Raw genomic sequence first — 21,821 nt, 5'->3', positions numbered from 1 at the left:
AAGAATTTCCATTGCACTACATCTTTGTAAAACATTTGGTATTCCCAGACTTTTAAAAAATTGATTCATAGGAGTTATATATATAAGAGCCCTTTGTTCCTTCTAAGTGTTGCAAGCATCCTCTACATGACTTACGTTTTTTTATCTCTTAACAATGTACAGATATGAAAAGAAGTCCTTGATTTTAAAGAAGGTAAATATCAATTTTTCTGTATAATTAGTGTTTTTTGTTCATGGAAGCATCTTCTCCCTGCCTAAATATCTTGAAGACATTGTCCTATATGTTGTCTTCTAAGAGTTGTGTGATTTTACATCTCACATCTATATCCAAAACCCACCTATTTGTGTGTATAGTGTGAAGTGAAACTACAATTACTTAAATAGTGTTTTAATATGAAAAAAAATACCAATAAAGTTGTTGGGTAGGTAATTAAAAAGGCAAGAAAAGAACACTAAGATGTCAACACAAGTAACAGTTTCCGTCTTACACCTGGGAGAATATAGGTAAGAACTTGGAATTATTAAAACTTTAAACCTCATGGAGCAGAAATTCAGCCATCTGAGGAAGGGATATGGGCTTACTACTGTTGGTATCTCTAGTAGAAGATACAGTGAGACCAGTTCTGCAAGAGTTGGAAAAACAATAAATTGAATTCAGCTGCTGCTATTACAGACCAGTGTTTAGCTGGATGGGTTTGAAGTTAAGATACAGTAGCTTAATAACTGGCATAACTTTCCCATCTGCACTGCTCTGCAGAGCCACTCTTTTTCTTTCTTTCCTACTTTTCTTTTTTTTAGTACCAGGGATTGGAACCCAGGAGAACTTAACCACTTAGTCACATCCCTAGCCCATTTTTGTATTTTGTTTAGAGATAGAGTCTCCCTGAGTTGCTCAGAGCCTTGCTAAGTTGCTGAGGCTGGTTTTGAACTTGCAATCCTCCTGCCTCAGCCTTTCAAGTCGCTGGGATTATAGGCTTGTGCCACCGTTCCCAGCTCTGAGCCACCCTTTTGATAAGCCAAGTGTTCATATATGCAAGATTACATTTCTAGGTCATATTTCTATTTCTGGACTATATTTGCACAAAAATTACATTGTGTAAATTATGGTAACTTTATAATAAGGCATTAAATCTAGCAGAGCAGTTTCTCCCACCTTGTTCTTCAAGTGTTTTAGCTATCATTTGCACCCTTTCGTTTCCATAAAAACTTCAGAAATAATTTGTCTGGTTTCACAAAAAGAAAACCTTGTGAAGATCTTTTTGGATTTCACTCAATCTAGAAGTCAGTTTGGGAGAATTGAAGTTTTTACAATGTTGCATCTTCTAGTCAGCGAATATATGTCTATTCTTTAATTTTCTTTAATTGTTTTCAATGTTTTTTAGTTGCTTTTTGTAGAAGTTTTGCATAGGATATCATTTGTTAGCTTTGATCCCAGATAACATTTTTCTACTTTTCTTTCTTTCTTTTTTTTTTCTTCTTTTTTGGTAACAGGGATAGAACCTAGGGGCATATTACCACTGTATAAGTGTTTTTTGTTCATGGAAGACATCTTCTCCCTGCTTAAATATCCTATATGTTGTCTTCTAAAAGTTGTGTGATTTTGCATCTCACATCTGTATCTAAAACCCATCACATCCCAAGCCCTTTTTAAAATTTTTTATTTTGAAACAGGATCTAAGTTGCTAAGGACTTTGCCAAGTTGCTAAGACTGGTTTTGAAATTGTGATCCTCCTGCCTTAGCCTCCCAAGCTACTGGGAAGATATTTTTAATATTATTAGTAGTATTTTTTATAAATTTAATTTCTATTTTGAAAACTTTCAAATATATATTATTTTATTTACTTTCCTGTAATTAGACTTACCACCCAGATATAATAATTATCAAGATTGCTTCAGTTTTTAACTATCTGTTTTTATTGTTATCAAAGGTTGGTTGTTTGTATGGTACTAGGGATCGAACCCAAGGCCCTGTGCATACTAATCAAGCATTCTGAGCTACATCGCCAGCCTTTTATGTTTTTTTATTTTGAGACATAAAATTAGATATACATCTTTAGAAAATATGGGCATTTTATGTATGACCATAGTACTAAGCCATATAACAAAGTATTCCTTATGACAAGAACAAAGCTTTTTCTCAAAATGTGAATTTCTTTTCTTTCCTTTCTTTCTTTCTTTTCTTTTTTTTTTTTTTTTTTTTCATGGTACTAGGGACTGAACCCAGGGCCTTGTGTGTGCTAGGCAAGCTGAGTTCTATCCCTGACTAGCATTAAAGTTTTTTTGATGATGCAAAGCCACACTGTTATAAATCTACCATGTTAGTAAAATAATTCTTTTTTGTCATGTGTTTTTTTGTTTGTTTGTTTGTTTTTGTTTTTTTGTACCAAGGATTGAACCCTGGGGCACTTAACCACAAAGCCACATCCCCAGGCCTTTTTAATATTTTATTTAGAGACAGGGTCTCCCTGAGTTTCTTAGGGCCTCACTAAGTTGCTGAGGCTGGCTTTAAATTCTTGATCTTCCTGCCTCAGCTGGTGGGATTACAGGCATATACCACATGCCCAGCTGTCATGTAGCATTCTGTATGTTTAGAAACATAATGTGCAGCAAAAATTGCTATTCTTTAAACTTTTTTGCCTTTATATTCCTCAGAATTCTTATGACAGAACACATAACTTTCAGGAAGTCCTTAATGGGATAAAAAAGGAGCATTTTTATGTGACTTAGTTTTAGTTACCCTTTATGACCTCTTCTCACCCAAAATTGTTAAAATGCAAGAAGGAGATACAAATTATTTTCCTTTATGGCTTTGCATAGAAACCTTTCGTTCATTGCAACTAGTTTTTCTCCCCATGCAATATTCATAGGTCTGTTTCTAAGGGAGGACTATGGCTAGTGGGCCATGAAAACTCCCTTCGCTTGACAGACTGGGCTGTATCATGTTCTTCCTCTCACATGAGAAAATCCCCTTTAAAAAGACAGGGTGACCACTTCATTACAGGCAGGTTGGATTCCTCACAGAGATACTTGACAGTGACTAAGGAGGAAGAGTTGTTATATCTCTGCAGGATGTACAGTGTGGATGGAACTAATTAATTCATGGTCCAAAGAAAAATCAAATATTCCTAGGACCACAGGAAAAAACAAAATAATTTTCAGTTACATTTTAACTTATCCAACATTATTGGTGGGGAACTAGAGGGGTCTTGAAAGTGAGTTCTTACTCTAGTAAAGTATTTGAAAATAAATATGATGGTCTGATATTGAATGGCTAGCCTATTGCTTATCCCTTCTCCTTTATCAGTGCCCTTGAGTGCCTCACTGTAGATCAGAATGGCCTACTGTCATTTATTTAAACAGAATTAGGGGATGGTTAAGTTCACATTTAACTCTTTCAATTAAATATAGGTATTTTGCTTCTGCTAGTCAATAATGTTAGAAAGATATGAAAGAATGATGAACTTCATTGCATTATAGCCTTGGTTTAGCTATTGTATAAGTTTTTTTCCCCCTTATAATAGAAAGCAATAAAATAACAAATTTTGGGGCCATTTTAGTATCTTGAGAAAAAAGAGAAAAGATCCCTTCTTATGCATACAGCTAACTCAACAAATACAGACTTGAATAAACAGACAAACTAAAGCTCAGTGGATGGAACAAGCAATATAAAAATGGAAGATGAGAATCCTTTTTTTTTTTTTTGAGTGGGGGAGGGAGGCATAAAGGATTTTTCCTTCAAAATGGTATGCAACTCTAAAGTTATGGCAGAGAGTGCATACAAACTATAACCTGTTAAAATTCTGGTTAAAAAGAGCAGAGAGACATAAAAATAAATTCCTTGTTCCTTAATTTATTCTTAAATTTCATGTGTGTCCTAGAATATATAACAAGGATACATTCTCTAGACCTATTTGTTGTCAAAAATTTTGTATCATAATTTGTTTTTTCTCAAGCAGACAACCTAAATAAAAGTAAAAATAACATCCAAGGAAATGAATTTCAAAACGAATGTGAAAGCAATAATCTAAATATTTAGAATCTAGTTAGGAGATTCCATAGCTGAGATATATACTATCTTGGTACATTTGACATAGTAATTGTAGTTTATATAGCAAAAAATAGGGGATTGCTTATAACAACTTGACATGAATAGAATTAGGAGAACTTGATTATCTTAATCTAAGTTGAAGCATTCTTACTATAAATTATTTGTTTCTTTTGAGTAGCTAAAAATCTGTATCAGAAACATAAACTTGAAAACTGCTAAAAACATGGGGAAAGATTCTTCACATAAAAATTAATGAGGAACTTAAAATTTCTTGGAGATTCTTGCTAATTTAACGATGCTTTAAGCAACAATTTAAAGATGTTTTGATACTTTAAACATGTTTTAAGTGACATTTTGGTGCCTAGGAAAGTGTCCCCAATAAGTTTTATTCTTGTGTCATTCAGTTTTTCTGCTTGTCAGTAATTCAGACTTGTGATAATGGTCATAGTTTCCTGGGATTAAGAAAACTTTTTGACAAACTGACCACAACTGATCTAAAAAGCTCCTTGTTTTGTTGTTGTACTTTTGACAAACTCTCTTTCTCTCTCTCTGAAGAATGACTTTTACATTCTTTTAGCTTTTTAAAAGATAGTTGGACTTAGGTTCTAAGAGCAGAGTAGGATGATACACTCCGGGCAGGTGTAAAGAATTCCTTCCCAAAACCTTTACAACTTTATTTTTAACATGGTAGAAATCAAATATTAATTTAATTAATTATTAATATTAATTAATTCGGGAAGTAAACACCTGTTAGTATAACTTGAATGCTTAAAAAGGTAGTAAGATGAAATGATAGATATACTATTTAGGGCATCCAGTATTTAGCAAAAAAAAATGACTGACCAATAAGTGGATTGCAGATATAAGGATAGCTCCTTTTTTTTCTCTCTCTCTGTGAAATGAGCCAAGTTACTCTAAAAGTTGTTCATTATATCTGGAGCTTAATTAACAAGCATATTTGTAGTAACCAGAGTATTGCAGCAACAGAGAAACTAAGCACAACTAGCCTTTGAATAACAAAGAAAATAAAAGAATTCCTGTATAACATTCTTTCACACTTATCTTTGCTCTGTGGTACTCTTTTGCTGAACTAAAGCATCTGCTACCTCAAGTTAAGAGAGAACAAACTCAACATGGCGTGAAATTACTGCACTGCCATTCACATTCATTAGAGTTATATTGTTACCAGCCACAGGCATGACTGACTTTTGCATGAATAATAAAATGCTATTTTGCGAGTTTTACCTTAAAACATTACAAGGCACAGTACTAACCTTGAGCCTATGTCAAGTATTTCCAGGAGCAGGTTTATATCAGTGCAGTGTTTCTCATCACAATAGGATGATCAGCAAAAACAAGTCACAAGTTAGGAAGAAGTAGTATTATATGAGGCCTCTGGAGAGAGTCGTGGGGTTTTTTTTGTTTTGTTTTGTTTTGTTTTTTGTGGTGCTGGGGATTGAACCCAGGGCTTAGTGCATGCAAGACAAACACTCTACCAACTGAGCTACATCCCCAGCCCTGGAGAGAGCATTTTATGAAATCAGTTTATTCACTAAAAAAATTAATATATATTGTGCTGGACTATTATAAAAGATGATAAAATTATTAAAGTACCATTTGGCAACCATCAATAATTGGTTTAGACAAAAATCATCAGTGTATACTGAAGGTAGTAAGTCAAAGTTTGATGAGGAATAGGCTATTTACAGTTACAATGGGAAAAATAGTAATTTTACAGTGGAGAAACCTGGCAGATACTTCATCCAAGTGACTGAAGTTATCCCCAGTGATGAGACATATTAACATCATGCCTGCAAATACGATGCTCTGAGAAGATAGTACTTCTGTATTCCTATCAAAAATGCAGGGCTGGGCACAGTGGAATAATATCAACTACTTGGAGGTTGGGGCAGGAAGATCGCCAGGTTTAAGGCCAGCTTCAGCAATTTAGTGAGACAGTGTCTCAAATTGAAGGAAAAAAAGGAGAGTTGGGGTCTGGGGATGCACTTCATGAACTTAAGTCATAGAGTGAACCTGGGTCCAATTGCTAGTACCACAGAAACAAATTTTTAAAAGCCAGCATAGTCTGAATCTAATCATGAATAAACACCACACAAACCCAAACTGAAGGACAGTCTATAAAATACATGTACTTTACTCTTCAAAAATGGTACTGTCATGAAAGACATGCTAGATAACTATTGCAGGTTTAAAAAGACAAGAGACATGACAATTGAATACAATGAAAATTGTCCTTCCTTTGTATTTTCTTGATTTTTTTTTCTTTTTGTTGTAATGGGGAGTGAACGCAAGAGTGGTCTACCACTGAGCTATATCCCTACCCCTTTTGTTATTTTTATTTCAAGACAGGGTCTCACTAAATGTCCAAACTGGCCTTGAACTTATGATCCTCTTCCTTCAGGCTCCCTAGTCACTGGAATTACAGGTGTGCCCCACTGTGCCTGGCTTTCCTTAACATTTTTATTTTCTATTAGCTGGATATATAAGTAGTATATTGAACCAGGGTATGGTTATTGGAGGAAGAAAAAATGGCTTTCAACAGTCAGACTATAACTAATATTCAGTTTCCCTGATATTTTACTTTCCCAGTTTATAAGCAATTTAAGCCATATTCTAGGTTTTGGTTTTTATTTTCTAAGCAACGGTCTCTAACATTAGGTCTCCAGGCCTAATTTGAATTACATTTCAAGCTTTGGAAAACTCAAAAATGATACTACTTAATTGTTTTACCAAATTTTCAGTCAGTAGAAGAAAAAGGAGTCATCCTGTGTTTAAAATTACTAGAATACATCATGTAAGAGTTTCATGAAAACTTGATAAAGGAAGTAGTGATAACTAAGATTAATTCATAGAGAAATTTGGTGTGATTTTGTTTTAGATATAGGTAGATAACAGGAATATTTTATTTTTAGGAAGGCAATTTGATGGTTGTCTGATTTCCTGATGGCATTGATCATAGTTAATTGAAAGAATAATTAATTGAATAACTATACCCAAGATTAGTCATTGGATATCAGTCTCATAGATGGTTTCTAGTGCTATATCTGTTAATAAGATCTATTATTTTTCTAAACTTAAACTTGAATAAAGGCATTGATGACACATGGATCAGATTTTAAAATTACTCAAAGCTATAAGGAATATTCAAAGCACTAGATCAGAGCAAGAACTAAAGATAATGGTAGCTGAAATGATCATCAGGAACCTAGCTGACCGTATAGAACAACCAGTCTTAGTATGATGGGTAGACAGGGAAAAAAAGCTCTAGGTTAATTCATGGCATATCAATAGCCAAATGACCAGTTGACCAATTTACCCAATTTATTGATTTGTTTCTTTTAACTGTTTCATTTAATATGTATTGATTGAGTTCAGTCAGAAAAATGGAAACCACACTGATATTTCAAACATAGGAAAATGTAAATATGGGAAATTCATTATACAAGTGTTTAGAAGACTGAAAGAAAAAAGGGGGAACACTGAGCTATTAAAGAAATAATACCCATAAGGAGCAACTACCACACCGAAAGCTGGGAAACAAAAGGACAGAAGTTATCATCACTTAAGAACTAGAGGGATCCTTAAGCCTCCACTCATACTTCTGAAGAAGGGACATTGTTCAGCCAGTGCTATCCCAGGTTACTAAAAGATGTTCATATGGTTAGAAACCAAGATATTTAAATTGTGTTTGAACATCTCTAAAAACAAAGCATGTAACTGATTGACTTTGATTATGGGTAATATGCTATGCTGTTTATTTTTTTTTCCCATCTTGAAAATGGCTTTACCACTAATGTTCCTCCTATCTCAGACGTATAAGTGATCATTCAGAAAGGGCAAAATGTTTATTAGACAGGGATTTTTTAAAAGCATGGCAGATGAGTTGGGTAGCTGAACATTTTCTTTGTATATACTCTGCTTTCTCACTGATGCCTTAGCTTTATTATATGGATTTTATATTGTTTTAAGATAAAGATATTTGTCATGATCTGATCTGAAACATTGGAGAACAAGGTTTGGAATTGATTTCTGTCTTTTTCCTCCCCCCCCCCCAAATATTGCTTCTTTAGGTCAGTAACAGATCCAAGAGATGGAAAGAGAGTAGCACTCAAAAAGATGCCCAACGTCTTCCAGAATCTGGTCTCTTGCAAAAGAGTCTTCCGGGAATTGAAGATGTTGTGTTTTTTTAAACATGATAATGTAAGTGAAATTGGTGTTTGGGGGAAACTACTTCCTAAACCTACTTCACTGAATTAGTAAAGAGAAAACGAGTGTTAAAAAGAGTGCAAGTAAAATTTAGAAATTAGCTATAGTTTTATGCCAAACTCTGAAAAGTTATAAGCACATCATGAGATTATAGATTAACTATAATTATAGATTATAGTTATTGAATGGGTCACACATACATACATGCACACAAACTCACAGTTTTCTAACTGTATCCTTTCATTACTATGCTTTCCTTTAAATGTGTAGTCTTTTTTTTAATATTTTTTTTTTTAGAGAGAGAGAGAGAGAGAATTTTTTAATATTTATTTTTCAGTTTTCGGCAGGCACAACATCTTTGTTTGTATGTGGTGCTGAGGATCGAGCCCGGGCTGCACGAATGCCAGGCGAGCGCGCTACTGCTTGAGCCACATCCCCAGCCCCTAAATGTGTAGTCTTTAAGTTTCTATAACTGTCTTAAATTTTTCACTATTGAGATCAGTAGTTTCTAGCCTTGATTATTAGAATCATGAGTCCATTTTATCAAAATTTTATTTGGAGGTCTAAAAATTATACTCCAAATTGTTTTGACTTTCAGAAGGTCTAACTCCAAATTATAAAACATTACACATAATAAGTCGCAGATGGGCTTTGGTATTGTGTTGTACACTCTACATTTATCAGTCTGAATGTCTTTTTTTATTTCTAAGAATATAAGCTATTAAATATGTTTAAAACTCATAGAAAAGAAACATGTGTTTGTAGGGAAAATAAGTTAGAAGGAGATTACAGCCAAGTTTTTTATTAAAGGACTTAGAAACTTGAGGAAAAATTAGATCCTTTTTATGATTGAACAGTGAACAAGTTTAAGTGAATTATAAGGTTTATTCACTGGCAGGTAAATATTAATTGATGCAAAGCAAATGTTGATATTTAACAGGGAATAACACTAATAACACCAATATTCAACACAAAAATAGAGTGTAATACATAGCGAATGATATAAGGAGTAATCTACCCCTAGTTTTAAGTGCTGTATTTTTATTCCTTACCATTTTTAATTAGAGATGTAGGAAAATAATATCTTCTTTAAAAACAGTATAACCCTTAGGGCTGGGGTTGTGGTTCAGCAGTAGAGTGCTTGCCTCACATGTGTGAGTCATTGGGTTCGATCCTCAGTACCACCATAAAAATAAATAAACAAAATAAAGGTATTGTGTCCACCTACAACTAAAAAGAAAAATGTGTGTGTGTGTGTGTGTGTGTGTGTGTGTGTGTGTATTTTTTAAATCGTATAACCATTAAGGTAACAAAGGTTAGTGTATTTGTGACTTTGTGAAGACTCGTGGACAAACAAACTCATCGCATTTTGAAAAACAGCTTCTTCTCAACTAATCCTGAATTAAAAATTTTATAAAGTGTAACATTTAACTGGAGGTTGTTAGCATTGGACTCTGTTTTCAATTCCATGTGAAAAGAAAAATTGCCTCAAATTCTTCAGATAGTACTCAACCTGTGCTATTTTAACTGCCATAATAAAAACTTTATTAAAAATGATTTCTTGTGAGTCTAACTGCTTGTTTGCTCAGAAACCCTTATAACTTTGACCAAAGTTTGGGTCTTGTTTTAAGAAAAAAAATTACAAATATTTGGGGTATTTGGTAAAACTTATATCAAACTTATTTTATGGTTCACTTGAAGCTTCTTGGCTTGACATATTTCATTTTATTGATTACCCTCATGAAATATCTTTTTCTTAAGCTTAAAAAAATGATATCACTGGGGTTGGGAATATAACTGAGTGGTAGAATGCTTGCTTAGTATAGTTAAGCCCTGTGTTTGATCCCCAGTACTGCAAACAAAAATAAACAAAAGTATTGCTGTCTTTTGAAACTACCTGGAAATGTGCTTCTTTTCATGTTTCAAAATACCATTTGAGCTACTATTTTATGAATGGTTCTCAGATTTTGGATATGTTATTTAGAATGATGTCTAGTGCTTGTTTAGTTATTTCTTGAATTTACTTTACTACCACCTCAGCATCAATGAGTACAAGCCTTATGTATAATGGTAGAGACACAAGTAAAGGTACCCATGATAAAGAAATACTTCAAAGGTGGCTTCAGAAATTGACTTACTGAGGTTTTTTCAGTGTTTTATTATCTTCAGACCAATCTTGGCTTATTTTATAAGAAGATGGATGATATAATAAACTGTTTTATAGTTTTGCTTGTGATTCGTCCCTAGAGAGTAACTAATAAGTTCCAAAGACAGTGCCTCAGTGAATAGTGTTTAAAAAAAAAAATTGTAAACAATTCCTGAAATTTACACTAATTAAAACACTATCAGTTCTAATGAAGTTTACAAAGGCTGGGCTTTAGAGTCAAAACTGGGTTTGAGTTGTAGTTCTATTTTCCAGTGATATGTGAACCTACATTTTTTTCAAGGGCTGTTTTCTAAAACATTTTCGAAGTGACATGGTAAAAGCAGAAACAACAGTATATGATTATTGTAGAAATTAGATTTTAAAAATGCGTACAAATATGTTAAACACACACACACACACACACACACACACACACACCCTCTTTTGAGCTGCTGAGCTCTGTCATAAGAAGAGTGCCTGTGACATATGTGGGAGTTTTTGAAAATGAAGCAAATGGTTGGAGGTGAAAGTGGTATGAGAGCACTATTTTATACATAGTGGATTTTTGCAATGCTTGAGATATATTCCCTCAAAACATCTCAAGGCATACCTGATATGTGAGGGATGCCAGTCTTAAGAGGCAGCTGATATTTGATGTAGTTAAGGCAGCAAATGTTTATTAATTAATTAATTGTGTCTTATGGAAAGAGTGCTAGGTCATATAGGGGATACAAAAATATTTAAAACACTGTCCATTTTGAACAGGTTAGACGAGATACTTAATACATGTTGCTGTGTTCAGGAAGTATGCTAGATGTTTTACATACACTAATTCATTTACTCCTTTAAAAAATCCTGTAAAGATAGGGTTTATTAACCCTACTCAGAGGAACCAGAGGCTTAGAGTTAATATTGCCCAAGGTCAAGGTGGCACAGATTTAGAGTATAAATCTGGCTCCAGAGGCCATTTTCATTAGTTCAGCAAATATTCATTATGCATATCCTGTATGCCTAAACTACCTTACCTTGTGGGGTCTCTACCTTTAAGTAGCTTAAATAACTTTTTTTGGCAAGGGTACAGGGGAATTGACCTCAAGGGTACTCAACCACTGATCCACATCTCCAGCCCTATTTTGAATTTTATTTAGAGACAGGGTCTCACTGAGTTTGCTGAGGCTGACTTTGAACTTGTGATCCTCCTGCCTCAGCCTCCCAAGCTGCTAAGATTACAAGTGTGCGCCACCATGCCCTGCTGCTGAAATAATTTTTGTAATGTGATAAATACTATGATAAAGGTACCATAGGAGGCATGCCTGCATGGTTAAACATTAATTCAGGAAAATCTGTGTTGTATGCATAGATAACAGAGATCGAGATAACCAAACCTAGAAGCATCCTCGAATTACTGTGGAGCCTTAAAAGTCTAAATTGGAATCTGGGGTTGAAGCCCAGGTAACAATAAATTTTTAAGGCTTCTCTGGTGCCAAATACCATAAGATTAAGGAAAAGAGAAAATTTGTGGACTTAAAAACTCAAAGATACTTCAAACATGAATAAGATAAAGTTAAGATGAGCCTTTTGAGAATAAGATTTGATTGAATAGAGGAAGAAGAAAGAAATGTCATGTTAAAAATGGCATTTAGAAAAATTAACCTGGTCGTTGTGGGAAGGTTGGGTTTTAATTTAGAAGGCTTTTTATGTATCAGAGAATAGCTACAAAGCCCTAGAAGGCTTTGTATTTTCTTTTGAAAGAACTCTTCAAAGTCACTGTATCCTATTCATTGATTTCAGGTGATCTGACTGAATTTCTATGCATGCGCACACACACACATATATCTGAGTAGCTGCTTCACCATCTTAAAGGGTAGGTTCATCTTGGTTTCAGTAATTTAGGGAAACAGAAACGGATTTAAAGATCGATGTTGTTTAAGATTATCACTAGTGTGCAGTCAGAATCTGAGATATTATTATTATTATTATTATTATTATTATTATTATTATTCCAGGCAGAATCCTCCTTCTTCTTGACCCATCTATGCCCTAGGGCGTATGCACATGCAAATAAGTGCATAGCTGTCAGCATGGAAAGTAATGATTGAGTTTTTAAAAATCTTGTTCTCCTGGGCTAGGGCTGGGGCTCAGCAGTAGTGCATTTGCCTGGCATGTGTGAGGCACTGGGTTTGATTCTCACCGCCACATATAAATAAATAAAATAAAGGTCTGTCAACTAAAAAATATATATATTTTAAAAAAACTTGTACTCCTTTGAGAATCTGCTGAAAGCTATGAACTCTTTTTTTTAAATGCACATACACACTATTTTTATGTCCTTTTAGACTTTCAGTTGTCCTTTAAAGCCATTTAGAGCCCTCTTAGGGTCCACTGACTCCTGCCAAAGGACCCATCATCATATATACAAGTCTTGCACCTTTTCTCATCTTGCAGCAGTAGCACTAAGCATACAGTGGATGGTTAGTCTTTGAAGAGTAAGTGAGTGAAAATGACAGAAAACAAAAGAAATATTAGAGTTAGGTGCACACCTGTAAACCCAGCAACTAGGGAGGCTAACACAGGAGGATTGCAAGTTTGAGGCCAGTCTCAGCCATTTAGCAAGAGACCCTATCTCAAAAAATAAGAAAGAACTGGGGCTGTAGCTAAGTAGTAAAACACTTTGGGGTTCAGTCCCCAGTACCAAAAAGAAAAGAGAGAAAAGAAACAGAAACCTTAGTAATAGTAAGATGTTAGTAATACATTGGTAATACTAACTGCTAAAAGTACCAATAGTTGGTAATACTAACTGTTCCTCTGCCAAAGAGTGAAAAAGCAGAGGATGCTATAGAGGTAACATTGCTTTTCAGTGAATTTGGTTTTGTTTGCTAGACAAAGTTGGTGGTACTGGACAAATCACTGAGGTATTTAAAATAATATACAGTCTTACATGTTTATGGATTAAAAGACTCAGTATGGTTGATATGCCTGTTTTCCCCAAGTTGAACTGTATATTGAATATAATTTCAGTTAAAATATGAACGTGGTTTTACATTTAAATCTGTGTTGAAATTGACTATTCTACAATGTATGGTACTGAAAAAGATCTAAAATAGCCCAGATAATCTCAAAGAAGTTGAATAAAATTAGAAATTCATTCTACTAGATATTGAGACTGTTTTTACAGGTATTAAGCCTCAGGTAGTAAACAGTGGAGGGATAGACAGATTAATGGAACAAAACAGGAAGTCTGTATATTCATATACATACATTTTTCACTTGATTTATAGTAGAGGGAGGTGCCCCTGCAATCCAAGTGAGGAATGATGGCCATTTCAGTAAGTAGCTCTGAGTCAGATACCTGTATTTTTAAAAAACAAACCTTACCCCCTGCTTCACATCATATGCATAAATTCAAAATGGGCCATAGACTTAAATGTGAGAGATAAAATAATAAAGCTTCTAGAATAAAACATAGGAAAATATCTTTATGACTTTGAGACAAGCTAAAATTTCTTTACTGAATAAAGCATTAAACATTTTTTAAAAGATTATTAAATTTGACACCATTAATAAAGAGATAAAGTTCATCAAAAAATTAAAAGAATTGGGAACCTGGCACCATGATACATGCCTGTAATCCTAGCTACTTGGAAGGCTAAGGCAGGAAGATTGAAAGTTTGAGGCTAGCCTGGGTAACTTCGCAAGACGTTATGTCAAAAAAGAAATATTTGTAAAAAAAGAAAAAAAGGGAAGGTGGGTGTGCATTTTAGTGGTAGAGTGCTTGCCTAGTGTGTGCTTGATTCTGTTTAGTCCCTAGTACTTTTTTTTAAAAAGTTAAGAAAATGGGACTAGATATATAGTAATAGTAGAATACTTGCCTAGCTTGCATGAGGCCCTGGGTTCTAGCCTCAGTACCACACACACACACACACACACGCATGCACACAAATAAATAAATATTTAGTGTTTGAGGAAGACAATAGAAATAAATGCTGAGCTTGGCATTTTTTCAGACTGCAAATTCTTTATGTAGACATCAAACATCATATAATTTCTATAAATCAATACATTTTGCCCATCAGTATTTCATAAAAGAGAATAATATGAAAATTATCCAGTCAGTCATCAGAGAAATGTAAATTAATAGAATGCCACTATATGCCCATCAGAATGGCTGAAATTTAAAAGACTGACAATACCAAGTGTTAACCAAGGTTATAGAACAACTGAAATGCTCATCTATTGCTAGTGAATATATAAATTTGTAAAACAACTTAGGAAAACTGTCAGTTTCCACTAATACTACAGGTACACATACCCAATGACTCAACAATTGTATCCCTTGTTAAACACTTGAGAAATGAATACATACATCCATCAAAAGACATGTACAATCATGCTTGTAGCAGCTTTATTAATAATAGCTAGACATTGGAAACAATGCAAATGTCTGCCAGCAGTACTCTGGATTAGTACATTGTGGTATATTCCATCCTAGAGTGGCATAATACATATCAGTAAAAAGGATGAACCCCTGGCCCACAAAGCAACATGGATAAATATCACTTGCATTTCTCTATTTTGTAATTTGTGTAAAGTTCAAGAACAAGCAGAATGAATCTATAGTGACAGAAGTTAGAAGTAATAACAAGGATAGTATTTAACTAAAAAAAAAAAAAAGCAAATAGGCTTTTTAAGGGTCTTGAATTTCTTGATCTGGGTGGTGTTTAAAATAATGTGTGTGTGTGTGTGTGTGTGTGTGTGTGTGTGTAAAATTTCATCAAATTATAATCTTAGAATTTGTGTACCTTATTATTACAACTCTATAAAATATAGCAGTAATAACATAATCTCCACCTTAAAGAACTTATTATCTCTTGGGGTCAGATAAAAGAAAGGGGTTGTTCTCTCCTAAATGCAGGCTCTACCAACTTCTTTATAAGTATCTTATTCTTGTCTTTGAGTCCTTGACAGAGTAGAAATTAAGTGTTTATTCTATGAATGAACAGTTACATTTCTTTATATTTAGGACTGTGGTTATGCATAGCAATTAATTGTTTTATTGGTAAAGGATGATTGAAACTAAGCTTTTGCTCATCATTTAACAACTTTATAGTGACTCTTCTAACATCATGGGGGTTAAAATCCCAAAGAGCACCTAACATAATGAACTTTTGTTCAGTTCTTTGAAGAGTTGAGAAGTGTGCAAGACACTATTTGGTGATAACAATTATTTACTTTTTTTTTTTTAAGTTATAGATGGACACAGTGTCTTTATTTTACTTTATGTGGTGCTGAGGATTGAACCTAGTGCCTCATGCATGCTAGGCGAGAGCTCTACCGCTGAGCCACAACCCCAGCCCAGTTATTTACTTTTTAATTAGCTAAGTCTGTTTACTCTCTTTGTATTTGAGATCCTTTGAAAAGTTGGTAATTTGGAGTACTTTGATTCTTTATAAGCCCAAGTCTTTACAAGAGTTTTCCTATTTACATCATAAGACTATTGCCCCATAATTCATTCCCCCAAATAATAGAGGGTTTATAGAGAAACTTGAGCGATTTAAATGGAGAGTCAGGCATGAAGTTTGGAATTTAAAACTCTTCTATGCCTTCTCATTTACTCATTTACATCCCTTCTGAGATTCCTGGATTATGTCTACTGGTCTAAGTATGTTTTTGCCACCTAAACACCGTGGAATGCCATCATCCTCTGACAAACATTTTAGATAGAAAGAGTAAGCATAAAACAACAAGCATTTAAAAAATTCCAGACAAGAGTTTAAACTATGATACTTTTGAAGCTAATGATCATAGACGAATGCTGTAGTGCAAATGTCTCCCCTGTTTTGAATGGCTTTTCTACAAAAAGCCTCATCAAATATGGAGTAAGACTCATTCTTCTCTCCCAAGGTTTAAAATGTATGGTTGTCACTTTCCTCTAGATAACCTCTAATTATAGCAGATAGATTTGAAGTGTAAAATAGCTTTGTCTAATGGACGCTGTCACTCATTGTGTTCTGTTTTCCCCCAAGACAGGATGTATGTTGTTCAGATACAAAGTTCAGAGTCTGAAAGATGTCAAGTAAAACACTAATTTCTAGCTGCCTTCCTCAAGCTTTGAATTTTCCTGTTAAAAATTTTTCTATCACATAATGAGAAGGAAATTTGTGTGGATTTGTGACATTGATCCATTAGATTTTAGAAAATATAGAAGTGAAATAATTTACCTTTCAAATGAAAGTTTATTTTTCATTGAAAAAGAAATGGAAAAGGATAAGGTTCATCAAAAAATTAAGAAAATTGTTGTTTTCTGTATATATTAAATTTCTAAGTATAACATTTTAATTTTAAAAAGACCATAGATATTTCTTCTAAAAACATCTAAGCTATTTAAAAACCTCTACATTTAACTGGTTTTAAAGTAAGTGAAGGCTTTTTCACTAAAGGAGGTTTTAGTTTAATAAAATAAATTTTACAGTGAGAAATAATTGGCTGGGAAAAAAGAATAACGTTAAAATTGAACAAGTTTTCTTACACAAGTAAATTGCAAAAAGCATGAAAAAGAGATAGTAGAGAAACTTTTAAGTTAGAACTTAAAAAGGCATCAATCAATCATAATCTTATTTAGCTTCTGATTTAGACTGACTTTTATTTAAATAAGAAAATTGAACATTTGAGTACTGGATGTTTGATGATATTCAAAAACGTCATGTTTGAGGCCCTGTGTTCAATTCTCAGCCCTGAAAAAGTGAATAAATAAAAATTTAAAATATCAAATCTTTAGATTCAATAATTTCATTCTTTGAAGTTTTTATCTTTTAGCGATACTTAACTGATATATGACTGAAAGAAAGTCTGGTATATGTTTGAAAATTATATAGAGGGAGTAGAGGTTATAGATAAAATAAAAATGACCATGTGGGTAACTTAGGCTAGGTATTGAGTACATGAGAATTCTTCATATTATTCTTCCGGCTTTATATATATTTGATATTCTCCACAGTTTTAAAAAAATTCCTTAAAATTAAATTTTAAATACTAAGGTAAAGATTACAAAATTGGAACTTGTATCACACCGTTTATTTCCTGTCAATGTCTTCCATGTCTATGACCGTGATATTTCTTGTAGCAACATAAACTTAAAAAGACTAGCTAGACAGCTGGAAGGGGAAATAGACCTATTTGTTATGTTACCTTGGGTAGTATGCTGCTTTTATAAAGGACTTGAATTTTAAAAGTCTTAAAAGTCTTTTTTCCCCCACTCTGGTAACTTTTCTTGTGCTTAGAATAAAACCCATAACACTTAATGTGACTTAAAGAGATTTTGCGTGATATATTTCCTTCCTTCCTCTTCTGCTTTATACCAGTCTATATTCCTCCTATCTACTGTATTCCATGAGCACTGGCTTCTTCTGTTCCTAACGGCTGCCTCAGTGTCTTCACTTTGCCTGCTTTGTGTGACCAACTCCTACCCAACCTTCAAATCTTAAAATAGTGTTACTTCAAGCAAGCTTTTTCTCTCCACCCCTCATAATAAAATATTAAATTTCCCTTTATAATAAAAGATAAATTCATTAAAAAAGATGTCGTAGTTATATATTTGTGTAACTGTTTATTTGTTTCATATTTACTTCTCCTCTAACCATGAAAGCAGAGATGATAATCTGTTTTGTTCATCTGTATAACCCAGAGCTTACCGTAGTGCCTGTCAGGTACAATGTGTATAGTAAACATTTGTAGAACAGAGAAGTAAAGGAATGAATGGTAGATATAGCTCCTTATCCTCTTAGAGCAATATTGATTGTGAAAAAATGGGACATTTCTTTCCAACACTCTCCTCTAGACAGGGATTTTGGTGGCAGGTTGTAAAACACAGTTGCTTCTCTCATTTTGATTTAGCTAGAATTGTCTTTTTTAAGTAGTAAGTTTGTAAACCCATCTTAATATTTAGGACTATGTTTCTTAAAAGACAAATTTAGTTAATATCAGTGGGTAATTATAACTAAGCCTTAAATCATAAATGTGTTGATAATATTTACTTGCATTTATGATGACTTTTGTTTCCTTCTTAGTTCTCTAAATTTGACTTTTTTTCTCCTTTTCTTAGGTACTCTCTGCCCTTGACATACTCCAACCTCCACACATTGACTATTTTGAAGAAATGTATCCTAACCAGGGAATGTGAAAGAAGGGGACAATTTTTTAATTTGTTGTTCTAACACCTGGGGTTTATGCCTTGAATTATATTAAATCTCATCCTTACAGAAGTGGTTGAAAACCTGGAACCAGGTAATTTTGAAATCACAAGTATCTGGTGGAGCTTAGTATTATTAACATGTCCTATGTAGTGATACCACAGAATAGGGCATCTGAACAGGTGTTTTATTTAATCCCTGCATAGCATTATGAAATAGATTATTATTATCTTATTTTACAGATGAAATCAGTCAGGCGGCCATGTTGTAATAGAACCCAGTAAAGTCATTTTGCCATATACAGCAGCTGCCTGTCATTTAAGACGATAATACTTGGGGTAAGGTGAAAATTAAAGTACTAGTAAGTTAAATGCCCTGTATTCCATGGAATAATGGTCTTGGTAGTAGTTGTGGTGATGATAATGACAATATCAGTTGCTTGTATAGTTTTTATTAAATGCCAGCCACAGTTTTTAGTTCTTCACACATGAGTTTATTTAATACCTGTAACCACCCCTTGGGAAACTATTGCGTTTATTTCCATTTTATAGAAGAAATTGAGGCACAAAAGGTAGAAGATCACAGAGCTAGGAAATGTTGGAATCAAGGATCATTTCTAGGGAGTCTTCGACTATATGACCTTGTTTTCAACCCCTATATATATGATTCACTCAGGAAAAAAGGATTTTTTTTCCTATTTCTACTGTTAATGTCTAAAAATAGTATGTTATATATTGTGAATAATAATGATCTATAACATAATGTATGATAGTAGCTCCTGAGAATGTACATAAAAAAAAAAATTGAGACACAGTTTCGCCAGTGTCACCAATTTCCATTTGGCATTTAGCCTGATAAAGTTTTCATGTTAAAGACAGGTAATCCTAAATCACTGAATTTGGTGGGCTCATGATAGTGCAGTTTATTTTTTATTAGTACTTTAATTAAAACTGTTACTCAGAATGGAAACCCATATAAGAGATTCTTTTGCTGATTCAGCAATGAAATAAATGAAAATCTCATTCTTATACCTATAGTAAGTAATTCCATACTAGATAATTATCTTTTATAATTTTAGGAGTTCCTCAAGGGGAAAAAGAACAGCTAAGCTGGCTAGGGAATTAGAAACCTTATAAGGTGATAAAATTGTCACTGATCCACACTGCAGTGCTAGGATGTTTTGATCTAATAAACCAAAACTTTTTTTTTTTTTTTTGCAATAATGAGGACTGAACCTGGGGGCTCATGCATGCTAGGCAAGCTCTACCACTGAGCTACATCCCCAGCCCTGATAAATCAAAACTTTTCAATGCTTTAGTCCTTGGTGATATTTTGATCCATGAATGCTTTATTTTATGGAATTAATCCTTTGGGACAATAAAACTCAGTGGACTTAGGGAGCCCCACCCTGCAAATTCTAAGGAAAAAATTGTTCCCTTGACCAACTACTGTCCCAAAAGAGTGTCTTTGTGTACGTAATAACTTTGGGCCAGACCAGGTAGTTCTGACAAACCCTTAAAAAAAAAAAAGTATACAAAATTAAGTAAGGTTAGAAGAACCAAGAAAAATTTTTTTCTCCTCACCTGTGAGTTAGCAGTGCCAGCTAAGGGGAGGGCATTAATTATTTCCATTTCATAGATTTCATGAAGATTATCTGGGTCCTCATTGAAGGAAGGGAAGGTCCTGGTAGAGTGGGCAGCATTTGGCTAGGACTGCCTTCTTTAACCCAAAGTTTATGGGAAAGAAATCCACATATTGCAAAGTATTCCTGTCAGTGTGTTGTTATTGTTACTGTATACTTTGGGAATGAAGTTGCTGAAACCAAACTTTGAAATTGAAGAAATTCCCTTTGTTACATATGAATTTTATTGTATTATAGCTTGTATTAGGGGTTCCCAAGACCACCTTCAGGTTTTATGATTCACTAGAAGGATTCAAAGGACCCAGAAAAGCTGTTTTTCTCATGGTTACAGTTTATTACAGCAAAAAGATTAAAATCAGCAGAGAAAAAGGTTTGTAGGGCCTGATGTGAGGTCCAATTGACCTATCCCAGTAGATTGGTGTAGGCAAAGCTTAGTTCTCCCAGCAATCATATTGATGACATGGGCAAGTTGTTACCAACCAGGGAAGCTCACCTGAGCCTTGGTGCCCAGGTACTGTAGTATGAGTCAGTTTCATAGGTGTGGAGCTGCTCAGTCCCTAGCCCTCCTTCCCTTTCTGCCCCTAGAGATCAAATATGGTATAGCCAGAGGCCCCAGGCACACATCTGGTATTTACCGTAAATCATATCATAAGCATAATATGTCATGGCTAAAGCCCTATATATACAAAGACATCACTATCAGACAGATATTCAACTGATTCTAAGGTTATTTCCTTCAATCCTGAAGTCTTGGAATGCACAGGGTTTGTGCAATTAGGTCTGCTGAGTTAATTCTTACTGTACATGGGACATCTGTGGGGAGGGGAGGGAGTGCTTTCATTTTAAGATAATTGGTGAAAATGGGTATATTAAATAAATGCCAAATATATTTAGGTTCTCTTAACTGAACACATATCTAATTTATTATATTCATTTTGTTTTAGGCTATAGTTCAAGCATTAATTGTTTTGTTTTTGTGGTTTTGGTGATGAGAATTAAACTCAGTGGTGCTTTACCTCTGAAGTACATCCTGTTCCTTTTTATTTTTTCACATTTTGAAAGAGGGCCTTGCTAAGTTGCTGAGGCTGGCGTTGAACTTGCAATTCTCCTGCTTCAGTCTCCTGAGAATTATAGAATGCATCACTGTACCTGGCCACAAATTGTTTATTTCAAGCATTAATATTGTGTACTTAGGGTTTATCATTTAAATTAAAAATTCTGTATTTCTGTAGGGTAGGAGTTCTTGGTCACTTATTGACTACAATTTAATTGGATTTGGGAGAGCCTTGATTCAATATTATTTCAAATACTTAGAAAACAGAAAAAAAAAGTTAGTGTAGTTAGGATTTAAAACAATGAGTGGCATGTAAGTGGTTTAGTAGCTCTTGGTAGTTAATTTTATCTCATTTTATTAGTTAGCAGAATGTGTGTATGAAATTTCCTCTCCCCAGAATTGTTTGTCAGTGTTCAAGTAAGCCTTTGTCATAAAACACTCATAGAGTCCTCTAATACATCATTTACTTAAATGTTTTGCTTCTTCATTTTGTCTGATATCACTTAATTATTTAGCTT

The 21,821-nt window shown here is 33.9% G+C and overlaps 1 protein-coding gene across 1 annotated transcript in view; it reads left to right on the top strand.

The window, feature by feature from the left end:
- The window catches only part of Nlk (nemo like kinase), a 145,021-nt gene that overhangs the window by 74,025 nt on the left and 49,175 nt on the right, over nt 1-21,821 (top strand). Inside the window, exons 2-3 of the mRNA XM_026388925.2 lie at nt 8,140-8,269; nt 18,520-18,575. Of these exons, the coding sequence (XP_026244710.1) occupies nt 8,140-8,269; nt 18,520-18,575 (186 nt within the window). The remainder of the gene's footprint in view (nt 1-8,139; nt 8,270-18,519; nt 18,576-21,821) is intronic.

The sequence above is a fragment of the Urocitellus parryii genome, chromosome 7, assembly GCF_045843805.1.
Source record: "Urocitellus parryii isolate mUroPar1 chromosome 7, mUroPar1.hap1, whole genome shotgun sequence".
Classification (NCBI taxonomy): Eukaryota; Metazoa; Chordata; class Mammalia; order Rodentia; family Sciuridae; genus Urocitellus; species Urocitellus parryii.
This window is presented reverse-complemented; position numbering and strand designations above follow the sequence as displayed.